General features: G+C 55.0%; 2 protein-coding genes across 2 annotated transcripts; both read right to left on the bottom strand.

The window, feature by feature from the left end:
* Window positions 1–276: 276 nt before the first annotated feature.
* IQCA1L (IQ motif containing with AAA domain 1 like) lies at window positions 277–15,162 on the bottom strand. The gene is made up of 19 exons (XM_010991424.3): window positions 15,152–15,162; window positions 14,174–14,501; window positions 13,120–13,239; window positions 12,624–12,809; window positions 9,869–9,940; window positions 8,154–8,359; window positions 7,615–7,699; window positions 7,040–7,168; window positions 6,816–6,891; window positions 6,329–6,435; window positions 5,563–5,646; window positions 5,413–5,468; window positions 4,597–4,679; window positions 4,353–4,460; window positions 3,488–3,687; window positions 2,959–3,045; window positions 2,563–2,740; window positions 1,956–2,194; window positions 277–1,411 (listed from the first exon to the last, which is right to left on the bottom strand). The coding sequence occupies exons 1-19, from the start codon at window positions 15,160–15,162 to the stop codon at window positions 1,307–1,309; spliced, it is 2,460 nt and encodes an 819-aa protein (XP_010989726.3). The 3' UTR covers window positions 277–1,306.
* Window positions 15,163–17,237: 2,075 nt separating this feature from the next.
* On the bottom strand, window positions 17,238–22,162 carry LOC105098679 (histone H2B type 2-K1). The gene is made up of 2 exons (XM_010991425.3): window positions 19,489–22,162; window positions 17,238–17,526 (listed from the first exon to the last, which is right to left on the bottom strand). Exons 1-2 carry the CDS (start codon window positions 19,624–19,626, stop codon window positions 17,290–17,292), a joined length of 375 nt encoding a protein of 124 aa, XP_010989727.2. The 5' UTR covers window positions 19,627–22,162; the 3' UTR covers window positions 17,238–17,289.
* Window positions 22,163–22,174: the final 12 nt, after the last annotated feature.

Raw genomic sequence — 22,174 nt, 5'->3', positions numbered from 1 at the left:
ACTCCATGAGGGACCCCCTCCAGGGTTCTGCGCAGGGGAAACCAGGCTCAGCCGCCGCTATCAGCCAACAGGCAGCCGCCTCAGCGCTCACCCCCCACCTCCCTGAGGACCCGGGGCCTCCTGTGGGAAGGAGGAAGTGGCTGCCCACTTGGACACCTTAGGATAACAAGACTCCTTCCACTTGGGGAGATGAAAAGGGAAAAAAGGAGAAAGGAAATTCAAAACTCAGCCCCTGGGGACCACTGCCCCGCACCGGGCCTTCTCGCTCCAGCCCAGTGGTCTCGCCTTACCTGACTCTCATGACACAGGGAACACGCTTTGACCTTTATTCCCACACTCCTTACACAGCTTCTTCGGAGGGAACCCTGGGGCTCCCCTCTCCGTGGCAGGGTTATCCCCTACTCCCTGAGTTCCTCGACTCCAGACCCCACAGCAAGGGGAGCCTGCAGTTGGACTTCGGCCCAGGGCAGAAGGCTATGTCCCCTTCAGCCCCTTGAAGGACATGCTCTGGGTCAGAGGAAGGCGGGCAGAGCTTGGGCAGATGGGGGTGGGCGGGGTGTTTCCCGGAGAAAAGTGGTGGAGACTTCTCAGAGAGTGCCCTGGGCCCACACACAACCCTTTGCTCTGGCCACCAGTACCTCCCTTTCCCTACAGCCTTCTTCTCTAGAACCTTCTCTCCCCACCCCACTCCGCTGCTGCCCAGAGCCCTCACCTCCCTGACTTTCCAGACGCTCCTGTAGAAATAACCAAACCGTAGAATTGAAGGGACCATGGTTACAGGCTGATCCAACCTCTCCTCATTTCACAGGGAAAGAAACTGAGGCCCAGAAACAGGAAAGGACTGTGGGAAACCACACAAGAGTTTCGGGCCAAGTGGGTCTAGAACCGGGGTCCGTTGGCCTTCAGACTGTTTTTTTTCTTCTTTATACTTAATATAGACCTTTCTCCCCTCTCTCTGCTTTCCCTTTCTCCTTCTTTCCCTATTTTTCTCCCTTAAATATATGGAGGAGGAAGAGAGCTGGGGAGGCAGGACAGAAAAATGACAGGAGATGCAGACACGGGTGGGGTCAGAGGACAGGGCTCTGGGACCAGAGCGGAGCCGGCTGTGAGCAGCGAGGGCGCGGGTCTGGAGAGGGTGGGGCGAGGTGGAGGCTGGGCACCTGGGAGGGGAAGCACGGAGGTGGACAAAGAGAGCAGGTCCCCGAGTGTCTGGTCATTTATACCTCTGCCCCCTCCACATCCGGTCCCTTTGCCCGTGGAGCTCCGCCCAGTCCCACCGCTAATCTCAGACACCCCGGCCTCAGCATCACTTCCTCTTCTTCTCCTTTGCCAGCTTGGCTTCCTCAGCAGCGTCCTGGTCCTTGCTAAGTTCCATTCTCCTCTTGCCCAGTGGGGTCTTGAAGTACCAATCCTGGGTTGGAGGAGGAAGAGGAAGGGTAAGGCCCCACTTCCTGACCTTGCTTCTGTTTTTACAGATCTGTGCCCTCAGCACAGACTCCTCCGGGGTCCGGGCGTCCTGCTAGAGCCGTGGTTTGCCTTGCTCTTCACCAAATACTCTAGGCCTCCGTGTCAGCCATTGTCGGGGGCAGGCCCTCCTCCCCCTACCTGCAGCTCTCTCTCTTGTGCTCCCACGGCCACCCCTGGGGGTGGGCACAGACTCAGAGGTGGGGGACGTGAGTGGCTGCCGGTGTCAGAATCACCCAAGGGCTCACGATACACAGGTGCCCCTTCAGGCTCCCAGCCTCCAGGAAGGCCGGTGAGCCGGCCCTGCGCACATGTCTTTCCCTGGGATTCTTCTCCCCCCACCAGCTGAGCTCTGAGGGAACAGAGGCAGGGGTCCAGTGCAGTGTGGGCTGTGGGCCTTCAGAGGGCCGACCACCTGACTGTTGCTGGCCCACAACCCTCTTTTCCTGGCTCCCCGCACCGCCCCGCCCCGCCCCTACCCAAAGCCTCACCTTCAGGGACTCCTCCTCCTCCCTGTGCACTGGCTCCAGCTTCGCCAGATGCCCCAGGAACTCTGAGGCCACCAGGGGCCGCTTGGACAATCGCAAGAGCCGCCGCTCGGTCAGCGCTGCGTGGACGGCTTGGAGGATGCAGCCAGGTGTGTAGCCATCAGACACTTTGGCCAGGGCACTGATGTCCAGTTTCTGGGTCACCTGGCCTCCCCGGGCCTCTATCATGTGCTTCCAGAGCACTGCAGGCATGGGGGGAGGACATGGGGCAGGGAGAGGCAGTGGGCACCTCTGTCTGTACCTGGGAAGAGCTCTGTGCTTCTGGAGGGCGGCTCTACATCCATCAGTGCTTCTCCTCCCGGGAAAGTAAGGATCATCCTCCCCACTTAAGATGAGAAAGTGAGACTCCAGGGACTTAAGTGGCCTGCCTGTGTCTACAGAGCCAGGCCAGGACCCAGGCCACTGGACTGCCTGTCTAGTGGCCCTTCCAGAACACCTGGCCATGGAGACGAGGACTCAAAGCAGCAGGGATGGAAGGAAGGGTGAGGAGCTCCTGCAGGGGTGGTCCCTCGACCCTTCTCGGGCCTGTCCCCACGTCCCTGGGCCTCACCATAGCGAGACGCGTAATCGGGCCGCGGCACCAAGAGGACCCGCTCGTAGGTGCGGCACAGCCCCTTCATCTCTGCCACTTGCGGCCGGTCGGTGGTCCCTATCAGCATCACACGGTCTCCGGGATTCAGCTGTCGCAGGGCCTTGGTGAGGTCCTTCTTTATTCGCTTTGGGTCCATCTGCTCTGGGGAAGGAGGGGAGGTGGGGAGGGGACACACTGACATCATACGGGCTTCTAATTCCCGGAGCACGTGCCCACGCTCAGCCTCACAGGGATCCTGGCGGCAGAAGGAGGGGCAATAAGGCAGGAGGAGGACAGGAGACATGCCCAAGGCAGGTGAGGTTTGGAGTGACTTGAACAAGCCCACTCCTGCCAGCCCTGCCCAGGCTCCCTCACCTCCTTGTCTTCTTTTGGGATCCGCTTGTAGAAATTCTTCTCAGCATTCCCAATCCAGATCACAGAGGGCTGTAGGTATCGAGCCGCCTGGACAGGACAGAGAATAGAAATCTGATGTTAGATATCCCCAGGCTAGGGTCACTTCCCCATCTGGTCCAGCCCAGTGTCAGGGCCAGCCTCGGGCAGTGGGGAGCCTCGGCCCTCTGGCCGCCACTATCCACATCCTGCCAGCCCTACTTCTCAGCCCTTTGCACACTCACGACACCTCCATGTGACAGCGTCCCTGCCCTCCCTGACACATTCAGTCTCATCTCTACCATGAGAAGAAGCTACTCTGCTCCCTACTGCCTCCCGCCTCCCCCATCACGGGAGCTCCAGGAACCCACAGGCTCCTGGCGGGGATGCAGGGAGACCTCACCAGCTCCTGAAACTATACCAAACGGGCAGACGGGTGACCTCCTAAGCTTAAAGCTCACCCTGCTCTATTGTCATAGTCTGAGAATGAGAAATGCCATCAGGGGACCCAGACCTTAAAGACTATGTGCACCAGCATCTGCACCCCGGTCTTGCCAGGGTATTTGCCCTGCAGGTTGTCAGGTGACAGGTCGAAAAGGTTGGCACCGGTTTCCGTGCACACGGCCTTCACCAGCATCCTCTTCCCCACGCCCGAGGGGCCCACCAGGAGGATGGAGCGGATCAGGGGTGCCATGGAGTGTATATCTGGGGAGCCTGAGAGAGGAAACAGGGGCCAGAGGCAGGCAGTGGGCCAGCAGGGGCCGGGGGTGGAGATGTCGTGTAAGGTGGGGCCAAAGGCCCTGGGCTGCGTGGGAAGAGGTTCCGACCCTGACTGCACTGCCTTCCCCTGGTGTCTGAGCAATGACCCGGGCCTGCCCGCTGGGAGAGGCAGCCTAGAGGAATTCTAACAGCTTAGCAACCATGCCTATGAAGAATTACACGCGGGGGTCAGGGGAGAGCCCTCCACCTCCTTCCAACGCCCTTTCCGTTTTCCATACCATCTGTTTCCACTCCTGGATTTGGAAGGGGTGGAATTAAAGGGTGTGTGACCAACCACTTCAGAAAGATCTGGTATTTATAGGCAGTGGGGGCTGGTGCTCAGGGAATCAGACAGACTCTGGGACGTCACTCAGGATTGAGAGGGCGCTAGAAATGTGGGCTTCTCAGCAGATCAAGGGTCCACATGACTTCTGGGATGGCCCAATCCGGGTGTGACCTCCGCGGGGCCTGGCAGGGCAGTTCGACCCAGTCCGTGGCACTGGGAGTTGAAAGCCTGGGCTGGACACGCCTGCCTCAGCCGCCCCCCCAACCCCTGCACACAGGCTCCTGGAGAGCCACCTGCCCAGCGCTGGCTCTCCCCTCTCCCCAGGGCCTCTCACCAAGCCGAAGAACCCCGTACAAGGCCACGTTCTGTCGTACGTCAAACAGGGAAGGCATAGGCAACTTGTTTGCCAAATTCAGAGTAGATCCAAGATACAGGCAGTCACCTGGGGGAAGGTGGCCGCTGGTGAGTGGCCCCCGCCGGGGCAGAGCATGCGAGAAGGTTCCCTGCAAGAATGGCTGTCAGCTGCGGGGGAGGTGCCATTCCTCAGCCCGGGAGCAGGTGCTGGGGAGGGGTCTCACCAACAAAGTCCTTCAGCGCCACTGTCTCGCTTTTCTTCAGCACGCCGAAGCCGATGAGCTCTTCAAACAGAGAGTCCATCGACCTGGCAGAAGATGGTGTGGGGGGCCCCAAGGACAAAGGGCGAGGGACAGAGATAGGTTGGGGGGATGCTGTAGGCATGAGGAGAGGGGATAAGGGGCGCTCCTGCCCAGCCTCCTCTGGTCTGCCAGCATCTGAAGGCATGACACCAGCCTGCTGGCCTAGAAGGCAGAACGCCCGAGGCAGGTGCCCTGGCCATTGAGAGGGGTGTGCGAAGGACCAGCGCCCTCTGAGAGACGCCCTCTAAGGACCCAGGCATCTGGGTGACATATCGCCCTCTTCCTGGAAACCACACTTAAGGTGTACGCGCTCCTGGGAGAGATGGCCATCAGAGCATCTGGCATCAGTGTGTTCCCGACTCGTTTCACCAGAGGAGTAAATAGAAAGGGACCACTGCTGAGTCCCCCAGTGCCCCCGAGTGGGAGGTCTGGCGGGAGATGGTTTGATGGGGAAGGCTGATTAAGGCAAATGTTGGAGGGAAACACAGAAAAGAGGGAATATTTAAAATACTCCCCTCACAGCTCATTCTGCATCATCACTTTCAAAACACTTTCTTAGGCTTTTGTCTGATCCTCAGCTAACCTGTGAGTTTGGTAGGGCAGATACTTGGTTAACAAGGATGGAAAGTCAGAGAAGTTAAGTGACTTTCCCCAGGTCACGCGGCAACAGAACTGGGACCAGAAGTCAGAGCTGTCCTGGCCCAGGGCTCACTCCATCTCCCACAGCAAAAGACTGACCTGTCTGAGGTCAGATCTTTTTCCTTCTTCTTCCCAGTTTTCTTCCCCGCCTTTTTCTGGTTGAAAACAAGCACATAGGCAGTTGTCCTCTGTTCCTTGCTTCCCCCACCGTGTGCCCTCCCTTGTCCCAGCCCTGGTCCCTCATCTTGCCTTCGGAGCCTTTGAGGGTCTCCCCTCCTCCCTGTCCACGGCCAGTCGCAGGTTCTTCAGCTCCTGACGCATCAGCTCATCCACCTGGGGGGACAGCAGGCGGTGTGATGGGGCGACCAGGGGTTGGGGAGGTGGGAGGGGTGAAGACGGAGTTGGGGGTGGAGAGGAGCCTCAGGGAGGAGCCAAGGGAGCCCAGCGAAGGCAGCAGGGTGGATGTTCTTTTGATCCCAACCCTAATCCATATCCTGCTCTCACTTGCTCTCAGCCAACAGAAGCCCTCAGGATGGAGCCAGTCAGCTTTCAGTTCAAGGCCCAGATCCTCTTTAAAGTCTGTGTGACTTCGAGCAATTTCATGACCTCTCAGCCTCCACTTTCTTATGTGTGATGTCAGGAAAATCACGGTGCCTGCCTCACATGTGTTGTAAAGACTGTGGGATCTAATACTTCCTAGGTACTTGGCACAGGGAGCTCTTTAAGCGTTGGTGAGAATAATGGTGGGTGTGACCCCGGCTCAGAGCCGCTCCATTTCCCTCACATCAGGGCCATATCCACACCAGGAGAAAGGGGGACCAAGGAGAGGCAGAGGACAATGGGGACCGAGGGGGACCCTGATGGAGCCAGGATTATGCAGGGAAGGCAGTGCATAGTGGATATCCAGAGGATAGGTGGGCCGGGGGCTGCTGGAGAGAGGGGTGTTTGAGGGCAGAGGGGACAGAGCCTGAAGCAGCCGGAGACCGGCACAGATGCCCTGAGCCAGTGCACTCACCTGTATCCGGATCTCCTGCTCCACTTCCTTCCTCTTCTCCACCTGGAGGGTCTCAGAGTCAAAACTCTGGTTGGGATGGAGGCTCTCATACCTGTTCTTCCACAGATCTGACCGTGGAGAGGTAGGAGTGAAGCAGTGGAGTGTCAGAGGTCCAGGTGGACTCACACACACTCATACACATGTGCATGCATAAGCTCCTGCATGCGCACACATGGGGTCTCCCCGACCCCCACCAAGTCGCCTGGCCCTGTTCCACCCAGGCCACAGACAGAGGCCCGATCCCCAGGCCGGTGACAGCAAGGTTCAGACCCAAACCCATAATGACCCCCACTAGGAATCACACCTCACAGCCCCTCCCTCACAGCTTCCACACCCACATACACATGCTGCCAGGTCATGGTCCACATAGCGCGTGTCCCCATTCCCCAGGACCAAGGTCACCCCAAGATCCCACAAGCCCGGTCGCTCTCCCCAGCCCCTCTCTCACTTGTGTATTCCTCGTGCCCAGCGTTAATCACAGGGACGGACTTGGATGGCGACACTTTCAGTGTGGTATCTGCTTCCTAGAATAGAAACATCATTTGACCTTGACCTCTCACCTCCACGCATCACAAGCTCCGACCCTAATTCTCCCCAGACCAGCTCCCCGCGCGGAATTCCCTGAGGCCCCATCACTGCCCACTTGGCCCACGAGTCCAGGCAATGCCTCACCCCCTTCCTGGCTTTTGCCTCCTTCCCTTTCTTCTTCTTTTTCTCTTTTTTCCCCTTTTCTTTTCCCTTACTTTTCTCTTGGTCCTTCTTTTTGCTCTCCTGGACCTGCACCTCCAGTTCCATTTTCACCTGTGACAGACAATGGAAGAGGTTTCAGAGAGGACCCAGGGGATTTTCTAAGAGCAAGAGAACCCAGGGCCTGAGCTGAGCTGGGGGTGGACCCAGGACTCCAAAGGCAGGATCCAGGCACAGAGAGTCCCGAGACTTGACTAGGGTGCCGGGTGAGGGAGGGTTCTGCTCAGAGCTGCTGCTCTCCCCCGCCCACAGGGTCTGGAGCCACAGTGGTCCCACCAGACATGTTTCCTCTCCCTGGCCAAGGTGCCTTCTCCAGCTCCCACTAGGCACCCCCCTCGCCATGTGATCGCGCTGACTGCATATACTACCTCCTCCACGTTTACCTCCATCGAGGCCGACCTCTCCCCACACCCACTGCCACCCTCAGCCTACATTCAGTGTTCTCCGTAACCTCAGATTCCACCTACCACAGAAGGTCTTTTACCCCACCTCCAGGGTACCTGTTCTGGAGTCTTGTCTGCAAAGATCAGGTAGGATCCACCTGAAGATTCATCTGGATAATCAGGGAATCGGCCAGTAAGGGCACTAAATGAACATAAGATGGTCAGAGAGATGGATGGATGGATGGATATATGGGTGGATGGATGGAAGGATAGGTGGGGGGACAGAAGGATAAATTGATGGATGGATGACAGATAGAAGGGTGGGTGGATGGTTGGATAGATGGATAGGGAGAAAGATGGAGAAAGATGAAGTCCAGGGATAGAGGGAAAGAGGGAAGGAGTGGCCCATCTGGGGACATTCCTGGATGCTTTTCCCATCTTATTCTGGCATTTTCTCTTCCATCTGGGGAAATGGAAAGTCATGTGTGGAGATGTTCCTGTAGGTTGGGGGCCCCAGATTTCAGCCGAGTGTGTTAGCAGTGTGTCAGGGGGCTAGGGGTGGGAGATGGAGAAAAGGCCCAGTCTGGACCAGAGGACAAAACAGGTGAGGGAAAGAGGGGTTAAGGGTTGGGTCAGCTGAGGCCGGGGACACTGACTGGCACTCAATAAACCACTGTCGAATTTGCTCCTTCATTTTCTCCTTTATGTAGGGCCCCTCCGTCTCTCTGAGGGAATCGTAGGTCTTCACCATCGCCAGCTGGAACTCCTCCTCCTTCTCCAGCTGGCGGAGCCTCCGGACCTCCTCCCCAAGGCCGGCCTGGTACATGATGCCCAGGTGCTCCACCTGGTTGGGCGAGGGCAGCTGGGGACGTGGATGAGGAGACAGAGGGGCTCAGGCGTGGGAGTGGGGAGGACCGGCCCCTGCACATACCCCCACACACGTGAGGCCTTGCGCACACACCCGCACGGAACAACGGGCATGCCTGCATCAGGAGAAATTGTGTTTGGAGCCGAAACTCGTCTGTGTAAATTACTCTGATAATGAGTTTGCTAGATGCATCCGGGCTGGCCCCCCTGCCTGCTCCCCCCAGCGCACCCTCCCCGTGAGCCTCCGGCCCCCGCCCCCACCCGCACTGCCGCCCCGCGGCCCGTGTTGGCAGCCGCTCTCACAGCCACTTTCCCGCCTCATTGGCTCCCAAATGTATTTTAAATATCACTCTGCGCAGAGACAATTACTGAAAACGCTGAGCTCACACTGTTGATGGGCCCGGGCGGCCGGGCTCATTCCTCACCCACCGCCGTGCCATGGCCCCCTGCCCCCTCCCCACCAAGGCCCGACCCGGCCCCCCTCTGCCTGCTCTTGCCTCCTGGGGATCCAGCTCTCCAGCCCCACAATGAGTCTGTGACCGCCACTCCCATGCAGCGGCCACCTGGCCCCTCTGTCCTCCGGAAGCCCCCAAGCCTCCTGGGAGTAGTCATCCCAGGCCTGTCTCCAATCCCTCTGGCGCCCCCAGGTCACCCCCCTCCCCATCTCCCTTTATCGGCCTGGCTTCTGTAGGCTCTGTCCATGGTAAAGCCCCTCCCAGGGATCATGACCCTCACCCCGTTAGTGGCGTTTTTCCCCAAGTCAGCAGACACTAGCTGGGTGGAAGACCATCACGGAGCAGAGGACGATGAGACTCCAGGAGCGCGCGCGCGCGCGCACACACACACACACACACGCACGCACGCACGCACGCACGCACGCACGCACGCACGCTGAGATCTGCCCTCTGGCCGCCCGTGCTCCTTCAGGGCACGTTCATGCTCCTGTCTCCTAGTTCACACTTGGCCATCTGCCTGCAGAGCAGAGGAGAAGCGAGTGTGGGGCCCTCAGAGCAAGTGGGGAGCCTGTGGTCCCTCAAAAATGCTCTGATGTGAAGAAGTTGTGTTTCATCCCAACACGGCTCTCCGTGATTCTCCCAGAGGCTGCCAGGGCCTGACCTCTCGGCCTCCTCACTCTACTGGACCCACACTTGCAGCCTCTCATGGGCATGGACATGGGGGACGTGGGGTCCACATGCTCTGCGCTACTATCCCTCCCCCCGCCCCGGGTTTGAGTTCCTTCCGAAGGGCTCCAGAGAGGAGAGGTGGCAAGGGGTGTGGCTTGGCAGTAGCTTTGTGCTTTTCTCTCTCTCAACCAAACCCTGAAGGATCCCTCAACCAGGGTCCCCCTCCGCTCATGCCCACCACAGTCTTGAGTGGAGGGAAATGTGGGCTGTAAGGGGCTGTACAGGGCTGCCCTCTGGGGTAGGTGCACAGAGGGATGAAGAAGGTGGGGGCCCTAGCACAGGCGGTCTGGGCCACAGGCTGCAGCCAGGGAGGCACTCACCATGCCGATGAACTCCATCTCTGTTCGCCGGTCCTGCCGAGTGCGTTTCCTCTGCAGGTAACCTTTCCACACCTGGGGGGACACGTGGGCCTGGACATCCCCACATTGCATTTTTGCAGGGATGTTGGGGGAGGAGCGCCATGGCAGGCGCCTCCTGACCCCCTGAGAAGGCACAGCCCAGAACAGGGTGGGGCGGGTCTGCACCCCAGGTGTCTAGCTCCAAGGCTTTGTCCCCTTAGAGGCCCCAGGACATCCCTCCTTCTCATCTCCACCTTCTAGCCTGCTGTATCTTTTGAGGCACAAGTCAGAGTTCAAGTACCACCTTCTCCAAGAAATACTCCACACTTTTTCTTAGAATCCCCACAGCATTTAGAATAAATACTTGATTCCACCCAGGCATGCAGACATGGGTGCTGTAGAGCCATGCAACTCCCCCAGTTAATCCCTACAATTTAATTTAATTTTATTTATTGAAGTATAGTTGATTTACAATGTTGCTTTAGTTTCAGGTGTACAACAAAGTGATTCAGTCATACATACACATGTAAATATATATATATATATACTTTTTCAGATTCTTTTCCATTATAGATTATTATAAGATACTGAATATAGTTCCCTGTGCTATACAGTTGGTCCTTGCTGTTTATTTATATATAGTAGTGAGTATCTGTTAAACCCAAGCTTCTAATTTATTCCTCCCCTCCCTTTCCCCTTTGGTAACCATAGTTTGTTTTCTATGTCTCTGAGTCCATTTCTGGTTTGTAAATAAGTTCATTTGTATCTTTTTGGTTTTTTTAGATTCCACATGTAAGTCGTATTATATGTTATTTGGCTTTCTCTGTCTGCCTTACTTCACTTGGTATGATACTCTCTAGGTCCATCCATGTTGCTGCAAATGGCATTATTTCATTCTTTTTATGGCTGAATGGTATTCCCTCGTATGTATACACCACATCTTCTTTATCCATTCATCTGTTGATGGACATTTAGGTTGTTTCCATATCTTGCTATTGTAAATAGTGCTCTTATGAACATTGGGGTCCATGAATCTTTTCGAATTGGCGTTTTCTCCAGATATATGTGCAGGAGTGGGGTTTCTCAATCAGATGGTAAATCGATTTTTAGTTTTTTGCGGAACCTCCATACTGTTCTCCATAGTGGCTGCACAAATTTACATCCCCACCCACCAACTTTTGATGCAAGGAAACTGAGGCCAGAAAATGGGACATGGCCTTTTCCTGGTCCAAGAGCCCTTCAGTGCAGAGCTTAGACCAGAGCCAGGTTTCCTGACTCCTCATTCAGTGCTCTTCTCCCAGGCTGCTGGTCACTCCCAGACCCATGGATGACCCAGTGCTACGGGGTGCAGAGCAGGCGCTGCGCAGAGGGAGGCAGGGCCAATGCCTCGCCAGGTGGTTTCGCTGAGGCAGCGCCTGGATGAGCAGGCTCTGCATCCAGGGCTCCCGCCTGGGCTTTGTCCTCCTGCTCCTGCGGCTAGCACAGGAAAGGCCCGCGGCAGCCAAGTGCCCGATACAGTCTTTCCTTTGATGAGTGAACCGGGGACTCCAGAGCCTGGAAAGCAGTATGTCCATATCCTTGATGTCTGGCAACAGGTATCAAAGGACTTGCCTTGGCTCTCAGGGGAAAGGGAAGCTCTATCTCTGGGGCTGAACTTCCTTTGCCAAAGCCTTGCTTCAGGGAGCCTTGAGGGTGAGGACCCCCTGCTCATCCGTGGGGCAGCTGGCCATGAGTACAGTCACCCAAATTCAGGGGACTAAGACTGAGATGCTCTGCATACTGATTAATAATCTAAAAATCTATCCCATTTGGAGAACGTGTCTATTCTCAGGGCTGTTGTTTGTTGGTTGGTTTGCTTTCGGTTTTTGGTGGGAGGGAGTTCTAAGTTTCCTGTATTGGGCTAGGAGACAGGAGATTTTGAGGCACTGGGACTTGAGAGAGAAGATGGGAGAGAAGACTGATTTAAGAGAGAAAGACTGAACCCCAGGTCAGCAGTTTGGGGCCCTTTCTGCCCAGGAGTTTTCCTAGGGTGCCTCCAATCTTGTCAAGCTGGTAACCACTACCACCCAGAGTGGGCCTGGGTTAGCAGCATCTTGGGGAATGATAGAGGGGCCAGGCCCACATGCTGGGGCAGACAGAATGCCTCCTCGGGCAGAGGAGAGGCACGCCCCGCCAGAACCCACAGGAAAATCTAGAGACTGGGCTGGGTTTTCTGCAGTCAGGTGGAGTGGGGTGTGATTATGTTATTTCCTTGTTGAAGGGTGACCCCACATGGCACAGTCCCTGAAGGCACCTGGATCACATCAGTTCTCAAATTCGATTTTGTTCACCTTGTTTCCTTTTGCCTCCGCAATCAGGAGGCTCAGGAGACATCTCAGTGACTCATCTTTAACAGTCTTAAGAGTTTGGGGGAATGATCGTCCACTCTGTTCTGCTGCTGTATTATGGCTCTTTCTCCCCTAATTTTAATGATCCTTCTGTTTCTTGGGCTTTTATGGAATCCCACTTCAAGTCCTTTTGGGGATAGAGATATAGAATAAGTAATAAACAAATAAGATACAAGCTTATTGACTGATGAAGTTTCCTAGTTTAATCTCTAGTTGGGGGACAACAGAATCCAAGCACCTGCATTTCTGTTATCAATTGTTGAGCCAGGCAGTCTTCCTGGAGGAGGTGACTCTACCCTGGCCTTCCTCCTGGGCACAGGGGGGAGACGTGCGGGGTGGGGGGACTTTACCTTTTGTACGGTGACAGCTGCTTCGTCCTGATTGAACTGGTTCTGCCCTTCCTCCTGGATCTTCCGATCTCGCTCCTCCTCTTTCCGAATCTCTCGCATGAAGGTGGCTCGAAGCCTGCCTTGCCTGGCCCGCTCAGCACTTTGCAGTAGAATTATGGCCTCAGTCCAGTGTAATACTGGAAACCTCTGGCCAGAGCAGGGGCAAAGTAAGAGGAAATGAGGGAGGACTTGTATGCAGGTGGGAAGCTGGGAGACCAGCCCCCAAAGACACACTAGGGGTACGGTCCTCCCAGGGCATCTACGTGTGTCAGTCCTGACACACCTCTACCTTGGTGTTGGAAGTTACAAAGAGCAGCCATGAGGAGGCCGGGGATTACCCAGAGAGCTCTCTGAAGTAGATAAAGGGCAGGGCCTCTGTGTCCTGAAGCGTGGCGTCTCAGTTCCAGGAGGGGGGCTACGGGGGGAGTCTGGGAGGGTGTCTTTCTGACTGACTTACCCGCCTGGAGTACACTGGCTCCAGTCTGGACAGGATCTCTGCCAGCATGTGCTCTTGATCTCTCAGAGCACTGGACTGCTCCAGCATGAAGTATTTGGGAATTGGAACCTCCAGGTCTGCCTTTGGGGCAATATGGGGGAGGGAGGGGGAGGGAATAAAAATTCAGACCATCCGGCCAATCCATTTCCATTTTCAGCTGCATGCGCAGACCCTGGGGATGTTTTCCTCCATCCTCGAGCCCTGGGGTAGGAAATTTACAGGCTACAGGGGGATGGATCCCCCAAGAGTCATCCCTCTCTTCCCTTGCCCCCACCATATGGCCAGAGTTGAATTCTGGAGGGTCATGGTAGGAAACGGGCAGTGGTCCCAAGCCTGGCTGTGCATCTGAATCAACTGGGAAGGTCTTCATATGCAGGCTCCTAGCCCTCCTCAGACTACCACCTCAGAATGGCAGGGTCTGTTTGTTCAAGCCCACAGCTGAGTCTGATTCAGCTAGCTGGGGAAGCTTGGAGACTGCCTTGGATGTGAAACAGTGGACCATGACGTTGGGGCAGCCAGGAGGCCAGTGCAGAATCTCTGTGCTCTGGAACTTGCTGGTGCACACAGAGCACCTGCGGCTCACGTGAAAACAGAGATGCAGAAGAGTGGGTTTGGGATGCAGCCAGAGATTCTACATTTCTAACAAACTCTTGGTTGCTGGTCTGCGGACCACACTTTGAGGAACAAGCCTCTGGGGAACTCTCTTCACCAAGGCCCTGCAGTTGGGCTTATGGGTCCTCCCAGTCAGGCGGTGCCTCCAGCCTGACTCTCCACCCACCCCCCAGTTAGTTTCATGCACTCCTGAAACCTCATCCTCTGCTGTGCTCTGCTCTCTCTCCCTTGCAGATGCCCCAACGCCAGGGGGTGTCTGAGGGAGGTCAAGGCTGCGCCTACCCTAAGCTGGCAGGGATGTGGCTTGCCTCCGCAGAGAAGGGGAGGTCAAGGCTTGCCCTGCCCCCACCTCCCCTCCCCCAGCTGGCTTGGGCCTTGTTCCGGGACACAGCCGACGACGCACTGGGGTGAGCTTGAGGTCCTGCAGCACTTGGTCCAGGCAGTGGGTCTCGCACAGGTCGGCGCGCACCAGATCGTCTTTGAGCTCCAGCACACGGCCCGCCACGCCGTCCAGCAGGCGCCGCAGCAGCCGTCGCTTCTGCGGCTGCACCATCTGGTCATAGAGGGTGTCGAACCGGCGCAGCAGCCCCAGGTAGTACAGGTAGAGCGAGGAGAGCCTGTACTGGAAGGACTGCCGCTCCTGCTCAGGCACGGGCTGGAGCAGGGGCTGCTCTTGGTCCAGCAGCTCTTGAAGGATTAAGTGGGAGGAGTCCCAGAGGCGCTGATAAGCTCTGGAGAGGAGGCAGCGGGCAAGGGCTGCGCTGAGCCTCAGAGGAGTGGGGACAGTGGGTTGGGGGAGATGGGCTTTATTGAGGCTTTTCAGGAGTATAAACTTCGGGTTCCAGGTGTGACCTTAAGGTTGCTCATGGCCCCGGGGTGGAGTTCAGTGAAGCAAGGGGCCATCAGGGGAATGAGATGGTATTTACAGTGAGTACCACTGAGGCTTAGAGAAGGTGAGAGATTGGGGTCACTGTGGGGAGGGAGTCCGCTGATGGATGAGCAAGGAGAATGGAGAGTGGACGTGGCCCTTAAGGAAGCAGGGAGAGGCCAGTTGGAGCCTGCAGTTGGTCCCTCCAAGGTGAAGGTGTAGCCCACAGATGCTGCAATGGTCTGGGGGTGGTGGGTGGAAAGTGGGGGTGAGGGATGAGTGTAGAGAAGGGTCCCTTTCCCAGAGCAGAGCCCTGGTTCTGGAATTGATAGTCCAAGGGAAGCCTGATGAGGGAATTGGACCACAGGCAGGAGTGGCCAGGATTGCTGTGTGGATGTCTGGGCCCAGGCAGGGCTGGCCCACACAGAACTGCCCCCACCAAGCCTTCTCCCCGCAGCTGCCCCAACCTGATGGGACCAGGGAGGCACTTTGCTCTCCCATCCCCTCACTCACCCCTCAGACATGGTGCCCACTTGGCACACTGTCCTTTGTGAGCTGGTCCTGGAATCCACAGAAGCTCTGTGGTTCCACCCGGACTCCACCCGGTTTCAAGTCCCATTGTCCCAGTGTTCTAAGGCTGTGAGGAGAGGGGCTGCAGGTACAGGAGCCGGGACGCTTATCTCAGAGGACGTCCTGGAGGCAGCATATTAGAGGGGTGGGCTTCAGAGTAGCAAAGCCTTGGCCAGGGTGGAGGGTGGGATCAGCCATGGCTACTTTTCTTGTGAGGATCAAAGGAAAGAATGGTCTTTATCTGAAGTCACCCTGTAAACCATGAGGCTCTGGGCAAATGTCAGTCCTAAAGGCGTTACTCCAACTGTACCTCTCAGCTGGAGAACCCTATATTGCTTAACGCAGACCCAGCCTTCTCACTCTTGTATGTGACTATACCAGAGGCAGGTGTACCAAGGGGCAAAGGGACTGGGACTGGCAGGCCTTGGTTCACGCTCTGAAGTCACACTCCCCTCTTAAAGTGAGCACAAGCATGCCTGTTTCCCTGGGGTCTGAAGGCAGTTCGCCTGGTCTGAGTGCACTATACCTGTGTAGGGAATGACATCAGAAAGACTAGTGGGTGGGACTCAGTGGTGTTTGGGGCTCTGAACCCTCTGTGGGTTTCCCCATCACTGCTACAGGCTCAAGAGAACATTCTTCAGAAAATACGAAACACAGTAGCAGCAGCAGGAGCCTGGCTCTGGTCAGCTGGGATGAGCTTTTGGGCTCAGTGTCAAGTAGGGACTTATGAATAAACATATATAGATAGATATACATAAAAGGGGGCGGGGAGAAGAGAGGCAGCAGCCTAGAGGAGCCAGAGAGGAATTCTCGGGCTTTAATGTGCCTGCATATTACCTGAGGGTCTTATCAAAGTGCAGATTCCAGGGGGAGGGTATAGCTCAGGGGTAGAGTGTTTGCTTAGCATGCGCGGTTCAATCCTCAGTACTTCCTCTAAGAATAAATAAGTAAACCTAATTACCTCCTCCTCCCAAAACCAAACCAAAACAAACAAAATGCAGATTCCGATTCCACAATCTGAGCTGGGTTCCAAGATTCTGCATTTCTAACAAGCTCCCAGACGTTTCAGATGCTGCTGGCCTCTGATTCATACCTTGAGTAGCAAGGTATGAAACACGGGGGGAGTGGGGAAGATCCGAGGTCTGGGGCCAGGTCTCCAGGGCCTGCCCCTTTCTGGCTGCGGGACCAAAGTGTGGATAATTCTCATCTCATGGTGTCTCCCCAGTAAGTCTGACGTAGGAGGAAGCACAAGGGAAGTAGGTAGGTTTGCAGCCAGACTTCAGCCATGATTCCAGTGAGCTTTTTCAGTACATGAAGTTGAAGTTACAAAGGAGCATTAAAGATTTTGGATGGGATCCTAAATCCCACCCCTTCACCCCACCGCCTTAGAGGCTGAATGAGAGAGGGAGAAAAGGCAAATGTGGTCACTGGTTAAGTGGTGAATCTAGGTGAAGGCCGTAAGTGGTCGCTGTATTTCTTTGTAAATTTTTCTATGGTTTGAGATTTTTCAGAACAAAATTGGGGAAGAAAAATTAAGAGTCTCAAAAACCTGCTCACCTATTTGTTCTGAAATTAAAGGGAAGAAAACATCAGAGGAAAATAAAAACATATTGCAGATCCCAGTTGGTTGTTTAGCAGCTGGTCTGGGCCTTCCGTTTTTGTATCTTGAAGAATAGATCTGTGTAGCCCCTGTGCCCAGCAAGGGAAAAAAATGATAGTTTGCCAGAAACGGCATCGCAGAACCATGGCCTAAAAGAGCAACACACATGAGGAATTTCCGGCCCAGAGAGGGAAGGATGGAAACAGCCAACAGCAGAGCCAGGATTCTAATCCAAGTCAAGTCCTCCTTCATCTCACTAAGAACTAGAACCTTGTACATTTATAAAGCACTATCACATGTTGCTCGTGGGGCGGATCCAGAAAGCAGTTTTTAAAAACTGTGAATAAGAGTTGTTTCACCTCAGTAGCCATAAAAAGTGCCGACACCCTCGTTTCACATCACACCTCGCCTTCATGCAGCCCTTTTCAAATCACCACAGTGCGCGGGAGCAGTTTGCCCTTTATTAATATTAGGCCCTGGGTCACTTGGAGCTGGTGTACTTGGTGACAGCCTTGGTGCCCTCAGACACAGCATGCTTGGCCAGCTCCCCAGGCAGCAGCAGACGCACAGCTGTCTGCACTTCCCGGGACGTGAGTGTGGTTCGGCTTGAGTACTGGGCCAGTCGGGCGGCCTCGCCAGCCAGCTGCTCAAACACATCATTCACAAACGAGTTCATGATGCTCATGGCCTTGGAGGAGATGCCGAGGTCGGGATGCACCTGGAGAAGCAGCAGGACCACTGTATTAACCAGGAGGCTCTGCTTGGTACCACGAGCCCCAGGCCTGAGTTGGGGACTGCAAGGCCGCCTCACCAGCCTCTTCCCAGAGGCCAAGAGACATGGAAATAGGGGTTTGTATTTTTACTACTGTACCCAAGTTTTTTTGTTTGTTTCTTCCAACTGCAAGTGGTAAGGAATGCTCTCTCTCTCTCTTTTTTACTTTCTTCATTTAATGCATCTGCATAGTGTTCCATAGGTTATAGCACTGTTCCTCTGTTAATTTACGGGGTTTCTATTTAGGGGTTTTGTTTTGCTTTTTGCTATTATATTGTGTTAAAATAAATATGTCTTTGAACACTTGTATGAGCACAATGAAGGTTATTCCTAGAGGGTTTGTGCACATAACTTGGTAGATAATTACCAATTATTTTCCAGAGAGGACACAATCTCAGCACCAGGCTAGGAGGGTGGAGACCTGGGTTCTGAGGATGTACCCCGAGTCACTGCCTGCCCCTAAATAAGACAGCTCCTCTGGGCTTCAGTTTCCTCTTCTGTCATGCAAGCTTTCAAACTAGGTGACCTCTAGTAAAACAAATGGTAGCAATCTTGTAACAATCCTAAAATTTGAGTAGGCAGACATGGTTTTTCCATAAAGTGGGAGTTGAGTTCCAGAGGACACACATCACACCAGTGATGGAGATGGAACTAAAACTCAGGCTTATCGGCCCGGCCACTCCCTCTCCCCACTGCCTCCGGTCGCCTCTGAACTGACAGCTGGAAGACAGAGCCTGTACCAGGTGGGTTTAGCCTAAACCCCTGTGTTGTCATCACATCCTATTCTCTGCAGGGTGAGGGAGCGGCTCCCTCTCCGACTGCAAGCTTTGAAGGGTGAAGGGTGCAGGGGCCTTGCCCTGCAGCTCTCATCTGCGAGCTTAGTCCTGATCCAACCCCTCCCTCACTATTTCTGAGCCAAAAAGTTAGGCTAAGCGGCAGGGTCACTAACACCCACTCTCACTCCACTTCCTTCAGGACCCTGGAGCCCGCTCTCTGCTGCTGCCCTTTGGCCAGTCCAAGTCAGCGCCAGGCTCACCCAGAGACCCAGGCTATCAGGACATTCAGACTGCTAATGGGATTCAGACCCGAGACAGGCTCACGTCTGAGATCTAATTGAACAAGGGGTGAGACTCTCAGGCAGGATGGGGAGACCCAGGGCAGGCAGCCCCGTTCCCGGGCCTCCTCCCAGCCCTGGCTCTGCTGAGCAGGGCAGAGACTGAGGCCAGGTCGCCTGGAATCCTCTAGATACGTTGGTTGTTGGGTACCCAATGGTGTCCCAAAATGCCTGTCAGTGCTTGAGTCCCAGGAATAGGTACCTCTCACAGGTGTGCTGGGAGGCTGCAGAAACAGAGAGCGTGTGAGGGCTAAGGGGCGGGACAGGCAGGAAGCGTGTGAGGGGCTGACCTCTGCTTCTGTCAGGCCATGTGGCTCAAGTCACCCCACTGAGTATTTATGCACCTCAGGTTCCAACCCCTCAGCCCCTCAAAGACTGAGTGCCCCCCACGTGGAAGGCCTTCCCCAAGACTGTAGTTCATGTGAATTGCTCCTCCCTCTAGCCACCACTAACTAGCACTTCTGGTTTGTACCGGTGTGTTCGGCACCTGCTCACCCTGAGCCCAGCACTGTCCTGTGGTCTTCCTTTAATTATGTCCCACTTAACATTCCACATAATCACCTTGTCTGTCCCAAAGCCCTATAAGCTCCTGGACTTTGGGGAGAGCATGCTTTAATTGTCTCCTGCACATCACAGGTTGTAGGACAGACACTGGGCGGTGGCACCTGTGAGATTAAGTGTTACCCCCACGGTGTGCCTAAGGCCACTCGCCTCAGTGCCAGGAGTAAATCGGGTCCCCTTTCAAGGCTCTCTGGCCAGCACACGCCACACACACGCTGGCTCCCCATTCTCACCTGCTTCAGCACCTTGTAGATGTACACTGAGTAGGTTTCTTTGCGCCGGCTGCGCTTTCTGGGCTTCTTGTCCCCAGAACTGCGGCCCCTCCGGCTCCCAGGCTGCGGCTGCTGCTGCTGCACACGCTCAGCGCTCATCCTCCTGCTCTTCCTAACAGCCTCCTCCCGCTCCCCGGGCCAACTTTTATGAAGTCAGCTGCCCACCAGGGAGGGCTGGGGGCCGGCACCTGGGAGCAGGGGAGGAGCTTGGCCTGATGCTATCCAGAACGTGCTCTGGGTTAATCTTATAAGAGGCTAATTGCTCCCTCCTCTCCCCCAGTGATCTCCTGTCTCTGAACAAGAAACCCCCCAGCAGCACCCTTCCCCACCCTATCACCTCCCAACACCTGCTAAAGTCCATGCGCCCACTCAGCACCCATGTGCTTGGCATGGCTGGGTGCTGGGGCGTCGGGAGGAACACAAAGCACACTCCCCCAGAGGGCTCTGCAAATTAGTGGAAGAGACAAGACTGGTTCACATGAAACAATTAGGAAAGAGTAAAAGGGGACAGTTCACACGGAACTTAGGGCTACAGTGGCCAGAGGAGGCTTTAGAGAATAAATGGCGATTTGAATCTGCTCTTGTGGGATGGGCACAGTTTAACTGGGGAGAAGGGAGGAGGTTTTAGTTGGGAGGAACGGGAGAAAGAGAAATGGCGTGAACCGCAGTGCAGTCACGGTGTGCTGGTATAGTGAGCCTTGGACCGAAGGCAGAGACGGAGCAGCCGTGAGCCCGAGCCTAGCTGGCGGCGGCAGGAAGTGCAGCGGGGTGGCCTGACGGGGAGGCGGGTCGCACGGCTTCGGGAAGCCGGAGCAAGAAACGCTGCAGATGAGTGGGGTCCCTGTGGAAGTTTGCTGCGAAGGGAAGGAAAGAAAAAGGCTGTTACATGGGGAAAGTTAGCCGTCTCTCGGCGCACCTACGTGTGAGTGAGTATTTCAGGTTCTTGAACGCTCTGATTATAGAAACCGGAGCACACGCAAGGTACAGGCTGGCAGGAAGGTGGGGAAGACAAGCATCGCCTGTCAGCAGGTAAGGGCAGGCCTGAGTAACCCCCGCCTCACCGGGCTCCGCTTTTCCCCGGTTTCCGATATCCAGGCTCGTCCTACGTGCTCAAGTTCAAGACCACCAGGGTGGGCAATTCTTAGTGCAAAATAAGGCACTGCTAATTTTAGGCTTTTGTAGAAGTATGTATTTTGTGGGTTTTTAAAGCATTCTTAAAAGTGTTGAGACTGGCTTTTTTTCTGGACAAGCCGACCAGCCCACTACGTCCACTCCTGTTCTGAAGCCTCCCCATCCATCACGCACACAACACCGGAGACCCCAACAGACTTTAACAGGAGTCCTCAGCACGCCTAGGCCTCCCTTGGCTGAAGCAGCAGCTCTGTGTTCCCGTTACCTTCCTGACCAAGTCTGGATACTAGGACTTTCTGAAGTCATTTTTCTCTGGGCTCCACTTAAGGCAGAAAACAGTAAAGCCAGGCCTATCGGGGTCAGAGGGCGGAGGAGTCCTAGTCCCTCTTTCCAGCGTCAAATCTCAGGCTCAGCTGCAGCTTGTCATCTGATACTGTTCCCTCTGCCCAGGGCAGCCCTCAGACTCCATGGCCTCCTAAGAAGATCCTTTCAAGTTAGAGTACCAATCCCACCTTTCTGGGCAGCTACTCATGAGAAACTTCCCTCCCCTTTTAAGTCCTTTCTGTACCCTACTATCTAAGTCACAATTTAGCATCTGATTTATGCCCTTTCTGTCTTACTGGCTTTCCCATTAGATCACGAGCTCCTTGGGGGTTTAGACACCATCTGGGACTTCTGTTTTGTTTTACAGTTGTAGATGTACTATAATGAGCCTGAAAAATCATGGCTGTGTATGTTTCCCCACGGGATGGCTCCTGAGCTTCCAGAGGCACAGCGAGGAAGCCATATCAGTAAAGCTGGAACCCTGGTGGCACAAAGGCTGAAACTGCCATTGCAGTTCAGACGGGCTGTACAGAACCCTGGCTCAGAAGTGAAGCACACGGCGCTAATGAAAATTAAGGCCGTGGACAGGTGAAGTAACACAACTGCCTGTATCCCACTAGGAGCAGATTCACAAACTTCAGTGTGGAAATTCAGACTCCTGACCATGCTTGCATCTCTCCCATCCATCCCACCAAATGGAATCAACAGGCCCGAAGTCCAGGAATCTGCATTTTTAACAAGCATCCCAAGTGCTGAGTTTCAGGCAGCAGCAGGAAAGCCTCAGACCATTCTGTAAAACATGCTCCGTGTACAGGAATCATACAATAAAGGTGTTATACATAAAGAAATAAACCAAGTGAAAACAAAAACAAAAACATGCTCCAGGAGAGCAGTTCTCACAATGCGGCCCCCAGAGAAGCATCGGCATCACCTGAGAACTTCTGAGCGCTGTTAATTCTCACCCCACACCTACTGAGCCAGAAAGTCTGAGGCAAGACCCACACCCAGCCGTCTGCGATCGAGCGAGTCTTCCAGGTGATTCTGATACACATCAATGTTTGCGAACCACTGGCCTAAGAAAAGTCACAATTTCACATCAGAAGGTGAAGAGAGTTCACCTGTGGACCAGTCTCCAGTCTGCATCCATCCCACTGACTCCCACCCCAACTCTTCCCAAGGGAAAGTGTAAGCT

The sequence above is a fragment of the Camelus dromedarius genome, chromosome 7 (assembly GCF_036321535.1).
Source record: "Camelus dromedarius isolate mCamDro1 chromosome 7, mCamDro1.pat, whole genome shotgun sequence".
NCBI classification, from domain to species: domain Eukaryota; kingdom Metazoa; phylum Chordata; class Mammalia; order Artiodactyla; family Camelidae; genus Camelus; species Camelus dromedarius.
The sequence above is the reverse complement of the archived record's forward strand: the minus strand, read 5'-3'. Positions and strand labels throughout refer to the sequence as shown.